At 41.3% G+C, this 22,678-nt stretch overlaps 3 protein-coding genes and 1 long non-coding RNA gene across 4 annotated transcripts in view; 3 read left to right on the top strand and 1 right to left on the bottom strand.

Moving 5' to 3' along the window:
- Positions 1–244: 244 nt before the first annotated feature.
- Positions 245–22,678, top strand: part of LOC145440867 (uncharacterized) — a 44,539-nt gene continuing 22,105 nt past the window's right edge. The window contains exon 1 of the mRNA XM_080318637.1: positions 245–384. The gene's annotated coding sequence lies outside the window, so the exon portion shown is untranslated. The remainder of the gene's footprint in view (positions 385–22,678) is intronic.
- On the top strand, positions 10,995–13,247 carry LOC145441460 (retinoschisin-like). The gene is made up of 5 exons (XM_080319333.1): positions 10,995–11,339; positions 11,847–11,876; positions 12,307–12,435; positions 12,494–12,660; positions 12,901–13,247. Exons 1-5 carry the CDS (start codon positions 11,087–11,089, stop codon positions 13,036–13,038), a joined length of 717 nt encoding a protein of 238 aa, XP_080175459.1. The 5' UTR covers positions 10,995–11,086; the 3' UTR covers positions 13,039–13,247.
- Positions 16,960–21,448, bottom strand: LOC145440873 (uncharacterized). Its single transcript, XR_013915640.1, has 6 exons — positions 21,202–21,448; positions 20,493–20,876; positions 20,093–20,434; positions 18,025–18,123; positions 17,845–17,949; positions 16,960–17,608 (listed from the first exon to the last, which is right to left on the bottom strand). It is a non-coding gene; the product is annotated as an uncharacterized LOC145440873 (long non-coding RNA).
- LOC145440866 (uncharacterized) overlaps positions 21,446–22,678 on the top strand; it is a 194,380-nt gene continuing 193,147 nt past the window's right edge. The window contains exon 1 of the mRNA XM_080318634.1: positions 21,446–22,304. Coding sequence (XP_080174760.1) covers positions 22,159–22,304 — 146 coding nt within the window. The 5' untranslated portion in view covers positions 21,446–22,158. The remainder of the gene's footprint in view (positions 22,305–22,678) is intronic.

Genomic DNA, 22,678 nt, shown 5'->3' with positions numbered 1-22,678 from the left:
TCTCATTTCTCTTACTGATTGAAATCTTCTGCAGACATCTATCCATCCAGCTGCTCTCTGTCTTTGGTGATCGATTACTGCAGGGGGATTCCCACGAAGTCAGTGGGGCATAACGGTGGTTAATTATCTATAATATTCAGATAGACACGCCTACTGCCCTGTATGCAGTATGCACTATATGCAGCTTGGCCATTTATTTTTATAATCGACCGTCCTCACGTCTTTCACCGACTTCTCTTGACCCCCTGCCACCATGTTGTGACGTCACGAAAATGGCCGATATTTTTTTACCTTCAATGGCCGATACCGATATTTCTCTCCAAGCGTGATATCGACTCGATATTATCGGCGAGCCGATAATCGGTCGGGCTCTAGTTACCATACGTCCTCCTTTAGGAGGATTTGTCCTCCTTTTTCAGGTTTTTCAGGTTTTTGGGTAAATATAGGGCAAATTCAACTGAGATACAATAAATTACCACCAAAGTAACACTCTAATAGGTATTTTGGGAGCTGAGCCGGAATGTTGACCCTTTTTTTAGTCAACCATCTGATAATGCGAAAGATAAACTGTATTTGGGGCGCCGGGCGAGAAAGTTGACGTTTTTTTGTTTAGTCAACCGACCTAGCTGTGGGAAAATAAACCATTCTTTCAGGATTTCCCTCCGGTATTCTAAGTTTGAAATTTTTTAAAAAGTGTCCTCATTTCCCGATTCCAAAATATGGTAGCCGGGGCCTACGATATCGTAGGCCCCTCGGTAACCCTACTTAACAGCAAAACCTAAAAGGCAAACTATGACGTAGCAATTAGAATTACATACCTTGAAGTCCGCATTGTAACAACGGCAACAATAATAACCTTTAAAACGTACGGTACTATAGTAACGCGCAATTTGAAAATAAACAATCACAAACACGAATTAGAACAAACTAGGGAAGTTTGTAAGTTATAGAGAAAATCTGTCTACATAAAATATGCTTGGTTCATTAAATAATGCGTGGTTAATTCTGACACTTTTAAATGAAACAGGATCTGCCTCGTGCAAGTGAACATTGCGTCATTATAATTTTGAGCGCAAGAAGGGCGTTCACTAAAATGTTGATTGATCGACGAAGCATATGCTTGATAATCGTCATAAGAGTCTGTTTTGCAGCTAATTGACTTGCGAACTCCGTACGGTCATTTGCACATGTTTTCGAGCAAATCAATTTGGGGATGTGCTGCGTTATCCGTTCAAACAATCTTTGTGCTGTACGTCCTACTATCACAGTGGAACTTGTATTCGTAGACGACGTTACTTGCATTAAAACAGGAAGTACATCCTTTCGAGAGTTTGGCAAAAGTGATTTGGTTGCCTATCACATGCGCATTAACGCTATAATAACAACCGTGAACTGCCGCTTTGATTAACTTTTCAAAGCGATTGGACACGTTGCCTAGACAAGGTATGTGTCAAAATGCCGGGCATTTTTCTGGTTCATATTTGGGAGCTCGATCCGATCGTTTTAACACCCTTGTGATCAATGTTCCGTCTAAGTTGCGCACGTGCGCAAATGTGCGCAGTGATGACACTGTGTCTGCGCGCATAAAATCTAAGTTGTGCTCAGAAAATCCGAAGTGATGACCTTTTTTTGGTCGTTACGCAGTGTTGACGAAGGGTCTGCGTAGTGAGTTGGTGATTGTGCGCAGTCTCGTCAAAAATTAGAGGCAACATTGCTTGTGATGTAGCATTTCAATATATGCTTTAGATCAGTGGTTCGCAACCTTTTTCACCTCGCGGACCGGTGAAAATTCAAGAAATATTCGGCGAACCGGCGGGTCTTTGAAAACTGAACTCCACCCAAAATATGATTACGAAAAGACATCAACCTTTTAAAAGGATCACTTTTTCCGAAATTGGAAATATATTTCTTATTTCAGATTTATATAACTTCCGAAGACTAGAACAAGGTCCCTTCGGCAGTGAAAACGAGTAATGATGCTGGTCTAGGCCTACCTAACCGGTACCACCATCATGACATCGCCGTCTGGGGTCTGTTATGAGTTATGACCCGATATGCCTAACTTTTTCTGAGAAAATCAAAATCTCTATGATTTTCTCACCGCTGATCCTCAAGATAACAGCAGAGAGTCATAATGAATATAGAATATATCAGTGAGATGGCGTGAGGTGGCGCCAATTGCATTCCTACCAAAAATTCACCAAATATCGAAAACAATAATATATATATTTGTATGGGTATTGACATAATCGCACCCCACCCCACCCCTCATAGAGCACGACTCAGTTCAGAATTAGTTCTTTGGCAAACTCTGTCATCTACCGGCATACTGAACCTTACAATACCTTGCACTCCACGCCTGAGATGTAAAATCTCTGAAATATGACGAACCTTCCAACTGAACTTTGAGAAGCATCAAGCCTAATTTGATTATGAAATGGTGATAAATCTCCGAAAGTAACACAAGGTGCTTTTCTGACGACACAAATACATGGGACGTGAACCTCTAAATTTCGGAGGTTCACACACAGAACGCGAACGTGAACCTCGCGTTCACACCATCCCTATATAGTATTTATTTCAATGTGCATTTTCATCCTTGTTGAAATTAGCTGAAATAAAATATTACAAACCAAAAATATGATATCTGACGCGCAAACCGAAAGTATCGCTTCTGCGGAAATTGTGCTGTCATACTGACTCCCAAGACGGAATTGATAATTACCGCACCTCGCTGTTTTGTAGTTGTATTTTCATTACTACGTTACACAGGATATACGACAAACATATCGATATTGATTCCCCGTATTCGAGACGTTGACTACTGATGTGAGTCAGTTGAAAAGCATTTGCTTAATAAGTTAACAGTATATGAAGTTATTGTTTTATCACCTTGCATTTTGCGATTAAGATATAAAATTGAAATGTGTCTTGCGGACCGGTAAGAATGTGGCCGCGGACCGGCGTTTGAGAACCACTGCTCTAGATAGCCAGTCATTTTTTAGAGTACTGAGTGGATCTTATCCAATTCTCGTGATAATTTTTCTGGCGATCAGAGGTGCAAGGCCCGTTGAACCAGAGTTGATATTAGGTTTAGTTTTCGTCGCTTCGGGCAGAAAGAATCTCAACGGATATAATGGCCAGTGAACCTCGGCTTTCTGTACACAGACGTCAAAAACGTTTGGCCTGATCTCTCAACCAACAAGTCTAAAAATGAAAGGGACGTGTCATTTTCTTTTTCCACAGTACATTGTAGAGCCGGGTCGAGAACAATCGGGTTTCCGACCTTTGTGTCTACTTCGGAGAGTCTTTCATGTATACTGACATCGAAATCGTTGATCTTTGCACGGACTCTCAGTATCTTTGGATTGATAGCTGCGATTCCACACTTCTTGGCCATGCTTTATCAAGTATGACCGAACGTCGGCCAGAAGAGTGACGTGATTTCGATCTGGGATCTGCATACGTGTTAGACGCTTCCGCCCTTGCTATACTTGATCTGCATATTCATTATCGCGTATTACGGAGTGACCTGGTTCAGGTGCACGATCTATCGATTTCGTCTGCTCGTAACTGATGTAGGTAAAAAATCAAAGTGTAGCTCTTGTGTATGAAATAAAGAGATTGGACTTACTAATGTTGTCATTGCACACTATCCTGATTACAAGCGCACACACTCTTACTACTAATAGACATTGGTCATAAATGGAATTTAGTTAAGTAGTCAAAGACCATAGCATATGTCTTGTCTATACTTAATCAAGTATTCAAGGATTTGGGACTTGCAGTCTTTCTTAATCATTTGATCGACCCAAACAACTAAGCTACACTACAAATATTTTTAATTTTGTCAATTTGGACGCATCCTTTGGTTATATTCACATCAATTTTACAAATTTACAAAACCAGCCGATGCATTTGCTCTGTCACAGTATCATGGTATAATTCCAAAAATTGCATCAATTTTGACATCATCGCCAAAACGCATATTGAGATTTTCTTCCCCTGTGCAACTGAATAGTAATTTGCAAGTAATGTCTTATTTTGTCTATATCAGGGGTGGGCAACTTTTTCGGCCGAAGGGACACATGAGATTTACGAACATTGCGCGGGCAACTGGAATGTTGATAACCTTTTTTTTGTCGTCCGATAGGAGCGAACCGAATTAGGTAACATTGCAAACAAGACTTATATTAATACGCTCTAAAATTGATAACAATATATGTCATGCAACTGTGCAGTGCGCAATCAGGCCCTGGTCGCGCGAACCGCGAAATTTTTCTGCAAGATAATGACTGAATTATATCAATAAATGTGTTGCTAACATACATTGGGGGTCGCATCTGTATGCCACTGGGCTCATTTGGCAAGGACAGGATTATTCGACGTTTAGACATAGCAGAATCGACGGTATCAGTGAACAACTGAACATGCCTTTATCATTTTGGGCAAATGTTTTGTCCACGATCTCGCTGCGAGTGCACAAGCGAAGCCGCACGTTGGACGACACGTTATCTAATTGCGAATATAGTTTGATTCAATTCTGTGAATAATATGTATTTATAATCTTCAGAAGGGGGCTCAAATACTGAATGCAAGATATCTAGTGACAATGAATCATGCGAAGTAACGAGAAAAATTTCAAGTCAAATAAATATGCTATGAAATATTCTACTTTATGGCCATATACGAAGATCTGGGATAAATGTGGCTGGCCCTGGATACGCAATGCGTTAGAACTGTTGTTTTAGTCATCATCAAATTTCGCGGTCATGCTAATCAAATTTTGGTTGGCGTTGCAATTGTACCTGATGTCATAAATAATTTCGAGAATTACCTCGCAGGCCACACATCACCTTCTCGTGTGCCAAATTTGGCGTGCGTGCCACTGGGCTGGCCGTACCTGATCTGTATGGTTATTAATAACAGTGATCGGTGGTACATAAAAGTTCTTTCGAAAATTCTTTGAAAGCAAATGTTTTCATGATAGAGAAGTTGGAGTCGGAGTCGGAGTCGAAGTCAGGGTCATTCTCACAAACTCCGTCTTCGACTCCAGTCAGTATTTTCCCCTCGACTCCGACTCCGCTTCCAGCTATATTACAGTTTTCACCACTTTCGACTCCGACTCCATCAAGCGAAAATTACCCAGACTCCGACTGCGACTCCACCGACTCCGACTCCGACTCCACATCCCAGGTAGAGACTCGAGTCCGAGTCCAAGTTTAAATGTTCACAGTTCAATATCGAGGTAAAGTCAGGCTCAACTCACTTTTAAAACTCTTGTGTCGAAGGCCTCGCGTTGATAATATACTCATTTTTCTCACTCTTGAAATGTTTATTCATACAGATCAAAGACAGTTTTCGGGCATATTTTTCAAGTGTCGGTCCCATACACGAGACTGTAATCAAGTCATATAGAATGTCTTGAGTCATATGACATGGTCAAGTCATGCGCGATGACTCGAGTACAAGTAGTTTCAATACAGAAGGTGACTTCAGTCGAGTCAAGTCATTGCTCATATATTAGTAGGAAAAAAATTTCCTTGAGAAAGACCGTTTTCAAAATGACACAAATCTTATAACGCACAATCAATACGAACTTGAAACTTCCGGATACCGGTACTTAAAAATTTCTATTTATCGGTCATTGTCAACATTTCACAGGATATTTCCATACGTTGGCGTTACTTTTAAAAGCAGCACATCCGCCACCACGCCAGGGTTGTAGTGACTCTTGTCATGAATGGACTCGAGTCACGATTTTCTAATGACTCGACTTGACTCGAGTCATTTTGCATATTGATTCGACTTGGACTCGAGTCATTGCGCATTACTCGTTTCAAGTCATATGACTCGAGATTCAGACGACCAAGACCGACATTTTGTTGTAATATCGAAGAATAGTAAAGTAACCACACTATTGGGATTTCGTCTATTGGTACTGGTACTTGTAATTGCGAGCAGGAACTGCTAGAAGTGACGAAAATAATATATCATAAATGCGAACCATTTGATATCACCAAACAGAGTTATAAAAAGTGGGTCTAACAAGACTTTAACGGAAACTGGCCAGTCGACTCAATGACTTGGACCCGGACTCGAGTCATAATACCATGACTCGGACTCGAATCTCTGCTAGCTGACTTGGACCCGGACTTGACTCGGTGGTGAATTGAAACTTAGTCGACTCGACTCGAGTCAAAACTACAAAAGTGAGATTGACTTGTGACACGGAGCCTTGTGACTAGGTTGCAACCCTGCACCACACCATATCATATGCGCGTTTAATATATAGGAAAATCAGCGTGAATCAGCTTGATATTTGTAAATATACGGTTGATCTTCGTTTTACGAATGATAGATAGAGTGTAATGCAATAGCAATATAAACAGTTACAGAGACTAATGAGCCCAATAGGTACATAAATTTGTCAAGACGCAATTTAAATTCCTCAGTTGCGTAAAATGCATGTATTAGCTTAGTTACGTGATTAGTCTATTTTAGGGTTGCCATACGTCCGGAATTTCCCGGACATGTCCGGAATTTCACTGTTAAAACTGCGTCCAGGAGGAATTTCTAAAATATGCCTAAATGTCCGGAATTTTGAAGTAAGTCCATAATTTTTTCCGAGTCAACATAAACAATATTATTTAGGAGCAGATTTATGCTAAAAGAAATTTTTCTTCGCGCTAGTCACGATACGCTGATCTTAATATGAGCACTACCACCCACGCAAAAACTGCGATCAAAAATAAATAAAAATATAATATTCATTTACAGAAATAAGTCTAATTGTAATCGCAATTATAAGATAACGGTATATTCATAGAGTCGGTTTAGGCCGTTTGGATGCTTTATTGAAAGATAGTGGTTCTAAACCTGGGGATAGTTTGCCTTTATTCCGGCGTTCGCGAAGATGTTGAACATAATCAAATCAGCTTCGAAAATAGGACGTTGGAAATGGAAACCACCGGATGTGCGGTGTTTATATAGCTCAGTGATGCAGTGCGCACAGGCATTAGGCTGATAAATAATCTTATCGGTGTGACATGAACATGACTTAATGATGTACAATTACGCTCCTTGCATTTCCGAAGTCATAATCCTCAACCAGCACTGTCGCTAACTCTGATCGCGTGGGCGGAGAGAGGATCAAATTATATAGTAATATATGGAAGACCCGATATTATGCATATAATTCATACAAATCACGTAACGACCAGATGCATATAGAAACCAGATCCACGTAGTCAGCCACCAGAAGTTGTATCGATTACCCTACAGTGGGCCCCAGATCAATGTTTCTTTTGGCGGGCGGGGGCGAAAAAAATGTGGCTTGGGCCCTGGTTACAACTTACAACACACAACCACGTAGCCTACTACTGAACTGGATCGTGACCACCTCTAGTCGATAGACAAAGCTTTGCTAGTGTGACGTCATATTGATCGACAATGTGGAGATACCTCATTTTAAAATCCGCTAGTGGGCGCTAAAAAGCGTCCGGAATTTGTGTTACAAAAATATGGTAACCCTAGTCTATTTGGCGTTTATCTATCGTTAACAGAGCCGTAACAGCACTTCGCCAGCCCCCCCCCCAAAAAAAACCTTGGTCTTGGGCCCCCCATACGTCGATGAACCTAACTTCTGGGGGCCTTCGCCCCCCAGACCCCCCTCAGACTGTTCGCTAATCATCGCTACTTACATATCATCTACTTTGAGGGCCGTTTAGTGGGTCAGCTTTTCTCGTCTAAACGCGCGAAGCGCGAAAAATTTCTTTAATTCATGATTCAATCGGTCAAAAGGATCGGGAATTGCATATATATTGCTATTATTTTCTATCCTCTCTCTGATCACGTAATCAGATTTACAGGTAGAGCTGAGTGAGGTGTGTTTGAAGAGGTAGGACCCCTCAATAATATAATTAAAGATCTTCCGGCGTATATCCGTTGGTAGGAACGAAACAGCACTTCGTCAGGCCCCGCAAAAAATCTTGGGCCTTGGGCTCCCATAGGGTGATAAACCTACCCCACATCATCTTGTTCGCTTTTGCCCCGAAATGAGTGTTAGGCTATTGCCGAGTGAGCCAGCGCGATGCGCGAAAATTCATGATAAAATCGGTGAATAAGATCGGAAATTGCAAATATATTGCTATAAACTTCTTGTCCTCTCTGCTCAAGTAATCAGATTTACCGGTAGAGCTGAGTGAAGTGTCCTGGAAACTGTAGGGCCCGTTGGTATAAATCCTTAACAAGATGTTATTTCGTGACCTCCTGTCTGCTATATAAAAAAATATAGAATCGCCATAACAACGTAGGCTAGGAAGCTAAAAGACGCACACAATTTCAAATTGGTATTTCTTCACTGGCATATATTTTTTCCCTGCGGGATGGTATTTGTCTTGTGAGGTTCAGATTGCCAAGACAGTGTTTTGTAATATATGCTAACAGTCACTAAAACTGGAGTAACAAACACGCGGCCCGCAATCTGATTTGAGATTTCGGAAGAAAACTTTATAGTAAAGCATTTTGAAATGCCGAAATTGATTTCAGTTTCAAAAGATTGTTGTTGTTGTTCAAAGTTAGATATTCCCCTGTGCGCGACATCACTATTCCCCACTAGCTGAAGAGGCTTCTGTTATGGTAACAGCATTCCGCCGATGTAGAATCAGCTGATATGAATGGGCATATTGCCTTGACGTGCAATGGATTAGTCCAGGGGCGGGCAACTTCTCCAGTCGGCGGGCCGGATATAGGAAAATTAAGTACATGGCGGGCCGGATTGCTGAATCGATACATTATTCGCCCATTTATCCACATATACAAGGAATAAATCGTATTTAATGAATGTACTTTAACGTCGGCAATGTCACTTCAAAGCCATTTCTCGCCGATAATGGCGAAGACAATGTGGATTTGAGAATAACATTGTCATACAGTAGCCGCCTTGTCTGCTTCTCTCTGATCAATCAACACACGGTGCAATCCCTAATTAAGATTTCAAGGCGTTCGATAAGCCCGCAACCCATGATTTACCATATTTACCAGTTCATTAGGTTTGAGTAGGTGACGACATGGCGTCGCTGTTCGACTGTGTGGCCTAATTAATCTCGATATTGAATTCATGCGGCCGGCGTCCTCTATTTACGAAATTTGAAAAGTGGCCTGCGACCCGTTTTAAGTTGGCGACTCCTGGCATAAGCCGTGCCTTGTTGTTGTTGTTGTTGTGTGGTATTCATGGTGTTTGTCGACTACTATGGTCATTTACACCAGGCCGATATTCTTCGTATTTTCCGTAACTGCCGACTTATAGCACGATCCACCTCTAGGCTTTTGTAAGACACCGCTGACGCGGATGAGGTGGCGAGGAGGAGCCTAGGTAAACCTCCAACACTTAGGTATCGGAATTCGGAAGTCGACCTCGGTCGGACTCGAACCCGCACCCATTGGTGTTGCAGCCGCGGATTATACCACTGCGCTATCTCGCCACGCCTTACAAAAGCTAGAAGTGTGCCGTGCTTCAAGTCGGCGTTTGCAGAATCAAATATAAGAAATATCAGCCTGGTGTAAATGACCATTGTAGTTGACAAAAATCATGATTACCACAGACGACATTAGGGTTGAGTGCATCGTAAATGCCGATATTACAAGTCTTCTCGCTTCGAGGAACTTACGCGTAAGCTCCAGTCTCGCAACGCTGCGCGTGCGCATACACGTATATAATAACATACAGTCACTACAATTTGACGTAGTAAGAAAATACTGGGGAATCTCGGCAGACTGGGGCCGCAGGCTCATTATCATGTAAGACGGAAAACTGTCCGCGGGCCGGAGAAAATCTCTTCGCGGGCTGGATCCGGCCGGCGGGCCGTATGTTGCCCGCCCCTGGATTAGTCACAGCTAAGACCGAGACGCTTAGAAAACGGCTCAGGGCTTCTCCACGACATAAAGCATTGCAAGTTTGTTGTTGTTTGTGGTATTCATGGTGTTTGTCGACTACTATGGTCATTTACGCCAGGCCGATATTGTTCATTATTTTCCGTAACTGCCGACTTATAGCACGGCCCACCTCTAGGCTTTTTGTAAGACAGCGCTAACGCGGATGAGGTGGCGAGGAGGAGCCTAGGTAAACCTCCAACGCTTAAGTATCGGAATTCGTATGTCGACCTCGGTCGGACCAGAACCCGCACCCATTGGTGTTGCAGCCGCGGATTATACCACTGCGCTATCTCGCCACCTAGCATTGCAAGGTGATAGTTATTCAACTAGCACTGTATCTCGGCTCGCTAGCCCCGCTATCGCTGAAAGCCGTTGTCAGGTACTGTGCGCGGCTCATAGTTCAATATAAAAGTGATGATCATGATACTTTTTGTTGCATTTGTATTTCTTTAATATTTAATTTAAATATTTCTTTTGTGGTAAATATGCCCGTTGTCCATGCTAGAGAGCACCGCGTTGTACTGACGGAAAGTTTTGAATGCGTGGTTCCTAAACGGTGTGGCCTATAGTTTGTCTCGATATTGCATTCTTGCGGCCCGCGTCTTCTACGAAATTTGGAAAGTGGCACGTGAGCCGTTTTGAGTTAGCGACCCCTGCACCGTAAGGCGGTATAGTCGTCTCATGACTCGTGCCAATGACGCAACAATTCAATTTCCTACAATTTTCTTACAAACAATCACAATAAAACAATTAGCAGAATTGTATTACTGTTTCGTGCGAACTTGACCATTGCACATTTCGAAAAACACGCTTGAGAATGCATCTCAAAATTCGGTTTAGCAGATACGATGCAAAAATCCATCGACAGTACCGAGTAATGCTATTCAGATCGCTGGCCGTGAGACAATTCAGTAGAACCGGTGCGATCCGGCTGAGACCGACCACAAATGATGTATGTTCTGAGCGACACAGCCATATTCGGTGCCGATATAGCCCAATGAATAAACGAAAAAGGCAGCGTTAACTTCGACAAATAAATATAAATGATGGCTTACTTCGAAATACCTTGGATTTCATTTCGTTATTGCACCGGCAGAGAGCTCACCTGCGGTGGATTGATTGCTTGCTTGGGGATAAATTGATCTTCAAAATGACGTCAGCGGTACTGGTACCTTTATATATTCTGCTGTGTAGCGTTGCTCTATGTTTGTCGACTCAAACATGTGAAGACACTCTAAACGTGGTCAGGAGCTTCCTTACAGACGAGGCCTACCCAGGAGGATCCCAACATCAGGGTTACGTGGGTCTACGGGGCAAAAAGGGCCCTCCTGGACCACCTGGCGAGGCAGGTGTCTGCGCTTGTGATTTGGATGCGGTCATGTCTCAGATTCGCGAATTGCAAAGTGTGTTGATCATTTTACTTTTTTTATTATATACTATGGTTTGTAATAGGAATAATCCTGCATGAAAGCCACAGATAACGCGCATCCCAGATGCGTCATAATTCATGATCTATTACATTAACCTGTGACAACATTGGGTTTTGCATGGATCATGTCTATATACGTTTTGCATGCATTTTATTTATATTTGGTATTGTGACCCACCTCTGACACCCACTTATATCTATAGCTTCACCTATCTGTTCTGCCGAATCCGCCCACAATGGCAGCTCTTGTGACTACCATGAAGCCGCATCTGAATGTCAGAATAGGCCTACATTACCGTGAAGCCATTTTAACCCATAATTTTTTGCGTTTCATTTGGCGACGAGTTTCTCACCCATTGCCCTCTACCTGATGTTGTGATGAGCCGCCGCTGCCCACACCTCCTAATCTTTTAGTGGGGCGTGGTTTCCGATTTAGGAACACTGCACTACATAAGTACGTTTAAAAAACCTTGTTTTGCAGATTTCAGAAATAAAGCACGACGATCTCCAGGTATTATATATAGGCCTCTAACAAGCACCTTAACGTCTTATTAAGAAGTGGGGTGACTTAATGATCTATAGATGACTAAAAGCTATTGCGCTGCGGACTTTGCATCGCTTATGTGAATTACAAAAGCCTTACAACTTGAATTACAGGTCAACGAAAATAATTTCTTGTTGTGGCCATTTGCGGTTCACAGGTACCAACCCAGATGATGAAAATCGGACTTGATGAAACAATAATTGGAGTATTAGATATGGGGATTTCTGCGTTATTGGCAACTGATTCCTTTTGTTATTATAATATCAGCTCAATTGGTACGATTTGGAGCAATCAAGAAAAATGGGGATTAAAACCCTCAATGTTCAAATCTACAATTCCACTTCCTCCTCGCCCGCTCTATCTATGTTTGGCAACGCATGTTCATCCGTTTTTATAGGGATATGCTACGTAGGAATTTCCACCGGTCTGGTCAAGACTTCACAGTTATCCGCTTCTTCCATCCATTCTTCCTGTCCTATTCGACTCGGGATTCTCAATTCCGGAGGGGCCTGGTGCGCAGCCACGAGTGAGATAGATTCTATGTCAAATCGAAGCAAATTCGTACTACTGAGATTTTGGTTTAGATAATGGAAATCAGTGGATTCAGGTCGATTTCCTGATTGCCAGGACAGTAAACGCCATTGTAACCCAAGGAAGGGTACCTTATCAACAGTGGGTCACGAGTTATCACTTATCATATGGAAATACTACGTCAGAAATGCAATATTACAATGAATTGGAGAAAGTTAAAGTAAGTATCGACGTAAATATATAATCGACTACGTTCTTGCACTTCGATATCCGTGTCTTACTGAATCTAGCCGTTCAAAACAGCAGTAAGTTCTGCTATAGCGGTCATGTAGGCCTACTTTGAGAAGAGCAGATGCAGCTTAGTTCATTGTTATCATCCAAATAATATGTAAACTTTCACAGCCCAACTCATGCTATCCCCGCAATATTATTTTCATTACTATAGACTTACTGAATTCAGGTATTCGCCGGAAACTCTGACGCAACCACGATCGTCGAGAACGAGCTGACCCCGCCAATCTACGCCAGATATTTCCGCATACACCCTGTGTTGTATCGCAATCACATGAGTATGAGGATTGAAATGAAAGACTGTTGATGTTGAGACATCTAGCGAATCGGGAATCGGATGTATTATATATCTAACGTACATGCTTACCGCTAGGCGATAACTAACGGCCTTCAGCATGTTTGCTCTTTTTGTTATGATAACCGAGCCGCGCGCGGCACTTTCATGCAGCTGCTGATGCTCTTCGTAGATTTGATGCAAAACCAATGCATATTGAATAAATAAGTTTCACGAGATAATAGTTATTTTTGATTATTTTTCCTTTCTTCGAGACGCTATCGTTCATTGAATAGTGCTTGTAAACTAACTAGCATAATATTGTAGACCTTGCGCAATCAGTTTACGACATTGCATTTTCAAATTGTGAAGTAATGGAAGATCAGTAAGTTTTCTAGCGTTCTGAGTGCGAGTGTCTTGTGGTTTGTCTTTAAATTTTTCGTCCCCAACGCAAACAGCTCGCGATGCCGACGAACATGTCAGGAATATCTAAAACTCCCTGGGAAGTCGTTTTCGCAGATCATAGGTTCATCTGAAATTTTCTTGAGTTTTATTCCATGTTATCATATCGCGCATATGTTGGCGGGCGCTGCATAGGTGCAATGAATTTGGTAGGGGCGAGATACGGTACAGACAATACAGGGAAGGCGATAGCTCAGGGGTTGGCTATCATTTTGCTATGGTAGGCCTAGGATGGATACACGATACACTAATCATTCGGTCGCCGCTTATCACCATTATCACGCGCTCTTATCGACGAACTACCGATCCTGCTACGCTGCTCAAGAACCTGATGAATCCTATTGCTTTTATTTCAAGTTTGATGATGTTTTGTAGGTATATTAATAACGTGTAGTGCAATGTATATTCTCTAAAGTGCACTGAGCATCTACCAGTGTCGGGATCAAGTCATTACCTTCGAGACACAAGTAAATTCGAGTCATTGCACGTTTTGACTCGAATCAAGTCAAGTGATTCTATTTTTGAAGGTGACTCGAGTCATGTGAAGTCACCCTAATTTTGGAGGGGACTCGAGTCAAGTCAAGTCGTGTCACAGAGTCATGTCGAATTTTCAAAGTTCGAGCATGATTCAAGACATTGCATCTTGACAGATGATTGAAGTACAGATTTATTAACGATTAATTGTGAATCGAGTAGCAGGTATTGAGGTAATTACGCGTTCAACAGGGCGAATATACATAGAACTGTATACTATATGCCACTTCGGTGACTGTCCGACAAATAGATGACAGAATATGAAACCTTGAAGAGTTGAAACAAATTGATATGATGCAATACACAATCCATCAACATATCTATTCGATATAATTTAAGCATGTGCCAAGTGTTGGCGAGTAATGATGAAAGTTTTTGCAATAAATTAAATTGAATTGAAATCATTGCACTTTGAGACTATGGTGTGGGTTGATCATGCCTTCAGGACGTAATATCCAGTAACGTGCGTATAACTTAGGGATGATGTGAACGTCTGAAAGTTTTAGGTTCGTGTGAACGTGAACCTTTTTTGCTAATTCCAGCTCTACATTTCAGTGAATTGATAGCCTATATTAAATGTACATTATACCTAGTGACGACTCTGGCCACATAATGCCACAATGCTGAAGTACATATTGACGTTTTAAACGTAGACAAATGTATCAACTGGGGCAATCAAATGATATATTAATCCCATGAAATCAATATCTTCCGTCGCTTTGCTAACAATTTCGACGACGAGTTGCAAGGGAATAAAAGCTTACGCCTTAACGGTCTAGGCCAGACCGGACAATGTATTCGGCGTCTGAGTATTGCTACGTTGATATTGAGCAGAGTGGAAAACGGGTTTCTATACTTGCTACCGATCCAACATCACCCCTTAACATGTTATACAGAAGTAGCCAACACCCCAATTGCATTGATTTGATTTTTATGATACAATAAACATATAAAGTGAAGATGGACCCCGTGCGCCTGCTAGATATTTTCACATCAGACAACGATATCAAATTCATTGATTGGTTGAATAAGCATCATTCTCCGACTACCTACAATCCTACATGTAGTGTATTTCGCTCTTGATGTTGCGTGATTGCGGGTCAAGCTCACAGCAGAGAGTCACTAAATATTCACAAACGGATAGCTGGATATTTCGAGCAGACTTTTGTAACAAAGCAAGTAAAATGTTTGGGATTGTCAAGGGGAATGCTCGTTTCGTTTTGATTTTTTCACGCTGCCAGCGCCATGTATTGAGTGACATGCAGTTAAAATGCAATGAATTTCAACGAAAGATATTAGAATGAAGGGAAAATTGTAATATATGAAAAAGGTTCACAGTTGCAGAACCTACCTACGTTTGTGAACGTGAACCTCTAAATTTCGGAGGTTCACACACAGAACGCGAACGTGAACCTCACGTTCACACCATCCCTAGTACGTAGTAAATGTAAATATTTTAGTGTCTTCAAAAGCATAAAAGATATCACGTTTCATGTTCAAAAAGATATCACAATAAAATGTGCTTGATGTTGTGTATATTGTGATTTAAGATTTATGTGCTATATATATAGTGCTTCATGATTCAAGCGCTATCCGAGCTGTGCTACGGCTTGATATGGATTACTAAATAATCTGGCGTACTCGACAACTTATCCTGTTCGAAAACCAGCAATATATGAACATTTTATTATAAACGAAACAATGAGGTGCATGCTTTTAAGAAAACATGTTATCAAAAAAATGCACTTGTAGACATTAAACGAAATTTACAAATCTTGCACATATACCTGAATGTATAGCATATAGAGGCCAAGATTGAAGAACAAACTTATAAATTAACGGGCTAAGCAGCACTGAACTATTTGACAATACTTCCATTATGTCATGTCAAGTCATGCCATACGTAGAACTTCAGAGGTGCAAATAAGTTATAGTACTTACTGATATCTAGATGTCATGGCCAAAGTGGAACAAGTATAGACAAAAGAGAAGGGACACCGAACCATCAAGTTTCTGGGATACTTTCCATACTAGATTGCTTGTACAAGCCAGCACTAGAACTTCAATAAGTACGAGGTGGTGCAAATTCAAAAGTATTGACTGCCTTCACAGTTAGATGCCAAGCTAAAAGTAGGAACTAGCATAACGAAAAGATAAACGATACTGCTGGAATATTTGCAATGTCAGATTACTTGAACCTTATATGACAAGACATGAGTAGAATTGCCAACTTCAAATGCGAATGGACCAACGAATGATTGTAAAACCTAATGGAATGCTAACAAAGGTCTTCTGCTGCAGCAGACTGTCCGAATTTATGAAAAAAATCATATAGTTTGGTGGATACATATTGATTATTCTTGTCACCGACAACGACATACTGCATGGACTCCAAGAACTGGAATTCTTTGGGCTAAGACAGGTCCCAATTAGGGCTGGGCACAATGATTCGAGTACTCGAATCTGAATCGAGTATTAATTTTGGTGATTCGAGTCGAGTATTAAAATACGATTTTTTCGAGTACTGAAATCATACACGCTTCTCGCCACTGAAAGTTAATTTAACAACGAGAATTATAGTTTCGATACGAATTTTCACTGTTGAAGCCTTGAAACCTTGATTGGCGGTATCGTAGCATACGAAACATATAATACAAAGCTACGAAGGTTACTGGACATAGCACATTTCCAAAGTCGGGATTATCCCACAACATTGTCACCAAGTGGAATGAAATCGGTATGGTCGAAAAAGTACCAAATTATCATTAATGATATGGATAAAAGGCATTATATTCTTTGTGGGGGCATAAACGGTACATATTTGAAGCTTGACGAATTATATTCTGTTATGACGTCATAATGAGTGATACTCGATTACTCGACTCGAAGCATATTACGTGATTCAGAATCGAATCACTCAGGTACTCGATTTTGCCCAGCCCTAGTCCCAATATAGATATATCGACTTTCCATTAAATAAAAGGGCAAAAGAACATGAAGATAATCAGTTTTGGGCCCTTGTTAAGCGCCTCCAGCGTGGACGATCGCGGGCATCTTCGGGCGATAGCCCGCGTCGCGTTAGCTCGTTCTCTATTGTCGAGCGGCATGTGGTTCTATTCCAGCCACCTCTGCGCCATGGCTCCGTCGGAATGTGGTTGATGATGGCGGCAACTTGTTGATCGTCTTGATGCCGCACTAGATGACCGATTAGGCGGAAGCGTCGTTCAGCAGCCAGCAAACGGCATGGGACCGTGTTTGTGAGTTTGCGCAGTGCATTGGTGGATATGTTCTCCGGGTGGTGGATGCCGAGAGTGCGTAGCGGAGGAGTACATCGTAGTTGGCGTTGAGCGTCTTAGCCAGCTTTTCTGTCAGCGTGAGTGCTTCTATTCCGTAGAGAAGAGCCTGCTCGACAGTGGCACGGAAAATGCGGGTCTTGAGATGAGGTGAGGCACTTGAGTGGAAGAGGCAATGTAGCCGTGTTGCGCCCCAGGCCTTTGCTCGTTTGGCCATCAGCCAGAATCCATCCCTGTATCTTTCAATTTCCATGCTTTGAAACCACCAAATGTGGAACTTCGGACGTTTTGCTGTTGATGTGAATGTCATGGGCCTGAAATGTAAGTAAATTTTTTATTGTAACTACTCCAAACCATTTCGAGGGCCACGGGTTTACCGCCCCTGGTCTGCACAATTAACGGAAGGTGCTACGAAACTCATTGACATTACAACAATAATGCTCACAATAAAAACCTTCTTAAGGTCATCATAGTTATCAAGCTATTGCATGATTTTCAAATCATACATTCGTTATAAACTGAAAGTTATATTAATCTTATAAACAAGTACCTGTTGTACTGATAACGCAGATATTGCGGTCTTCTTTTTCGAGTTTATTCTCAGATCGGTAACTTGTGATTGTAATTGTTGCAGCTTCACTTCATTAGTATTGGACTGAAAACATTGAATAATTGAGGGGTTATTATCAATCAAATTTAATTCAGAATGGAATTGCGAGTCCGCATTTACCTAAAATATCTTATCCAATATGAGCATCATTCTTTCGTAGTATGTTCTGATCTCTTCAACTGTCGTTGGTGCGATCAAATTCCAGTTATCTTCCCTTACCTGTGAGAGAATGTATGTGTCTAAAAGAATGATTAGAATATGATCAGATCTATGAATATATTCATACAACGGGGTTGTAATGACTCGAGTCATGACTCTATTCGAGTCGGACTCGAGTCACGATTTTCTGATGACTCGAGTCAATATGTGTATCGACTCGAACTCGAGTCATTACGCATGACTCGAACCAAGTCATATGACTAGAGACTCCAACGGCCAAGATCGACGTTTCCATGTAATCTCGAGAGTAGTAAAGTATAACCACCCAATTGAGAGTTGATCTATTGGCACTGGTACTTGAAAATGTAACCAGATAGATACCAGTGTTGGGATCAAGTCACTACCTTCGAGTCACAGTCATTGCAGATTTTGACTCGAGTCAAGTCAAGTCAATCGATTTTCAAAGGTGACTCGAGTTAAGTCAAGGCACTCGATTTTTGGCGGTGCCTCGACTCAAGTCACATTTCAAGTCAAGTCGCCTTTTCGAAGTATGAGGCATGATTACATCATTGCATTTTGCTAGCTGTCTGAAATACAGATTGAAAGTGAAATTTTCGGCGGTCTCGCCTGGGCGTTACCGAAATGGGAAACTCTCAAATTTAGGCGACATGAATTAATGAGGCGATCAATTTATATAATGTTGGACGCGGTCGTGCTTGGCAAGGGTAGCTGAACTTCTTGCTTGCAAGCCATTGTGTCATAGATAACATTGAGATGCAGATAAACCATCAAATAGTGCCACTTTGTTATTTGAACCAAATAGAATAGAACCATACTAGAAATAGTTTATAGCATTTTTAAAGCACTCCTTTCCATTTTTCTCATTATTTGATCAAAGCGGCAGTAAAAATTGGTATGAAAACGAGAGAAAAGTTGCAATATAAAATCCCTCCAAACATTATCTAGGAAGCTGTCGGAATCTGTAAAAAAACTTGCACTAGTGATCATTGATTCCGAACCGATGAACGAATATAGAGTTGAATATACCGGCAAGAATGCGCTGCATCGCTCACATAAACGTAGAACTGTTGAACTACGTAGATAATTGCATAGCCTCAGTTTATATAGTTAACAGCAAAAATAGAGAAACGAATTGTTAAGATGCAATACATTACCCATTTACAAATAGATATGATACAATTCGAGCATGCGCTAATGGTTGAGGACAATATAAACTATGTTCAAATTCAATTTCAATAAAACAAGAGGTTTGGTAAAGGTATGAACAGAGAACAAAAATAGACATTTTTCTATTTTATTGGTTTACTACTAGAGTTTACGACAATGTAGCTGTAAGCTTCGATCACTTTGTTTGCGGTCAATCTATTTGTGAGAGAACAATCGAGGCTAAGTGAAACGCTCGACCATTGAATGATTGGTCACTTTCAAGGGTTACACCAGCGTTTCGCGAACCATCCGAGCATATGCAAGATACAGTGATAAATATCGACACCGATTACTTGATGACTTGAAATTGGCTAGTGAATTTTGCTCACAAGTCAATCCGCATTTCTGATACGCCGAGTCAAGTCAAGTCATTTTAGCAAAGTGACTCGAGTCAAGTCATGACTCTATTCACCCCAACACTGCAAGATACTATTAAAAGTGAGGAAAATTAGTATATCATAAATGCGAACCATTCGATATCACCATTCAGAGTTATAACAGTGGGTTTAACAAGACTTTATCCGGAAACTGAGCAGTCAACACAATGACTCAGACTCGGACTTGAGTCATAATTCCCATGACCCGGACTCGAACCTCTGCTTGATGACTTTGACTCGGTGGTGGCAATTGAAAATGACTCGACTGGACTCGAGTCAAAACTAAAAGAGTGACATTGACTTGCGACTCGGAGCCTTGTGACTTGGTTACAACCCTGCCATACACATACAGTGAAGAAACAGCCTTGGCACATAATCTCTATAACAAAGCAATAAGAAGTTGTCATAATTGCATGCATACTCACTAGTCTGATGTCGCCCATTGTAGGGAACGTTCCAAGAAATCTCTTTCTTCGTTAGCTGAGAAAGCCGGAGTCCGTATTGATGCTTGAATAGAGACAAGCCTTTGTGCCAATTGCGGTCTACATAAGCTGTACGAGTGTACGTGATTCGGTCGCTTGCTGAACTTTGAAGCTGAATACCAGCAAGGGCATCGGAGCAATGAGTTCAGGGTCTTTGGGACTGCACGACGGTTGCAATATTGATGGAAATATAAGATAGAATCATACTAGAATTATGCGGATAAATACCATAACATCCACATGGAGATCTGCATTGGTTGCTCCGGCATCTCCCCGAGATACGAGCTGCAGACACAGACAGTTAAACTCAATTCATAGCAAAATATTACAAAATAATGATTACCGGTATTGGCGTGGCTGAAGGTCCAATATCCTCCCGGACTGATGGCTCTATGGGTAGGGTGGTATCTGACTGCGCGAGTGATTCTACATCAATACGGAGCGACTCATCCACAGGCAACGTGGTGTCCGACTCTGCGACTGACGCTGATTCACCGCACAGATTGTTTGGGTCTGCGACTGAGAAAGATTCATGGCGTGTATTGTCTGGACCTCCATTAGTTGCTAGTTTCTCCCATAACTGTAACAACAAGATTTAGTTGCATAGTTAATTAGCTCGTACTTCTTGCAGTCTCAATAGACGCCAGACGGTACGTCATTTGGTACGTCATTTGCCAAAGGTCTTTATCACGAAGCTTGGTGAAAATATCCGAATCTATGTCATTCTCTGAGATATGAAATAATTTTGAACATAACATTAATTGACAGAGCTTGCATGCATAAATCAGACTTGACGTTTCAGTAAATGTTTTGTAAGCCGATCTGAACTCCCAACAAAGGGGCACAACCAATAACAAGACTGTCCATTAGACATTTATCAAAAGTACACGCTAATAATAACCTAAGCTGCATAGTAACAATTCTAATAGATCACAATTGGCACCAGCATTCAACCAACTCCACACAAGATGTACTGAATATAACTGCACAAGCTGTCTCGATTAGCTAGTTAACAGGGCACATTGCTGAAGCTATATTACTTATATACTTACCGTCCAATTTCTGGATGTGCTGCCATGCAATACCGTTACTCGTCAAGAAAGCTTTAAAATCCGCATGCTGATTCCCTGTCATCGCGATCACACCACATCGCAAAAGAGCGAGAAACGGCCGAGAAAAGAGGAAGTTTAAGAACAGCACTAAAGGTCACTCCCGGTCGTGGCGCTTTAGCACGATATTGTGCTGCCACAAGCGGCAGATTTGGCGATTGCGCTTTATCTCATTTACAGTGTATGTTTGGTTGCTGTGATATGACCATCGAGTTCCGTGTTAGTAAAAGTATCGGAACTATAATTCTCGATGATAATAATACGGAAAGAGTTTTATGATATCAGTACTCAAAAATCTGTCGCTCACTACTCCACTCGATTCATTAGTATTTGTCGTTTCGTGTTCGAGTATATTTGAATCATTGTACCCAGTCCTAGTTGCACAATACAGAAGTTATTAATGCACAATTTACCTGCGCTGCATGCATGCCCCATTTCATTAACGTAATGAGATTTTATTACCCTGCTACTTCAATCGTGAACTCCATTTCTCAATATATCTAGCTAGAGAACCAAGGAAGTGAGTGAGGATCAAGCTATTGCCAATCGATATGGGAATTTTTCTGCGTATGAGATATGCAATCAAATGACCTCGTCACCACTTCATGCGAAAAAGAACTGCACCGTTATATGTAGGTTAATTTGGTGATACTATTGTTTTCAAGTTTACGACCCCGCTGTGAAATATCTCTAGCCAATTGTATCTTCCTCGCACCAGCTTGACATTTTGCTTTTTGACTTTTTATAACCTCCATTCTTCCCCTGAATTCATTAGTTAGTGTGTAGGATCAGTACGAACGTGAGCGCATTTTGATGGTTTCAATCTCTATGCTAGCAGTTCGTCTGGTTGTCTTACGTCTTGAAGTAGATTGATACGCGTGAATCAACGTCGATTTTCCAATGATACGGCCAATTCTTTCGGGCAACAATAGCCTTCACGGATTTCGTTGCCCGGCGATCATAACGCTACCATGCCACGCGGATTCCAACATCAGAAGATGGAACGGATGCGTAGCTTGTTTGTTGCAAAGTAACGGATTTTTAAGGTAAGCATCTGTATAATTGGACAGGACACCGAGTCTCGACAATACGTTGCTATTGCACTACCAGTCGACAGCGTGACGCACAATCTTTTGAAGAGGTTCAATGTGTACGGTTCAACTCCCATATCTTATTTTAAATTAATATAGTTACAATGTCACAATGTCACATTATATAACCGATGATATATGATAATGGAAATTGCCACAGACCACGCATACTATATTCAACGCCCAATTTTCAACGCCCGACACACTTTACGTTAAGAATAAATTATATATGTTTAGGAATATTATCTATTACCTGAGAGGCGTCACTATTCTTCAAATGCAATATCCACTCAAGCTTCATGCTGAGCAATCCAAGGCCTTAAAGTCTG

The sequence above is a fragment of the Botryllus schlosseri genome, chromosome 6 (assembly GCF_051294905.1).
Source record: "Botryllus schlosseri isolate E-star chromosome 6, Bs_hap1, whole genome shotgun sequence".
In the NCBI taxonomy this organism is placed as follows: domain Eukaryota; kingdom Metazoa; phylum Chordata; class Ascidiacea; order Stolidobranchia; family Styelidae; genus Botryllus; species Botryllus schlosseri.
The sequence above is the reverse complement of the archived record's forward strand: the minus strand, read 5'-3'. Positions and strand labels throughout refer to the sequence as shown.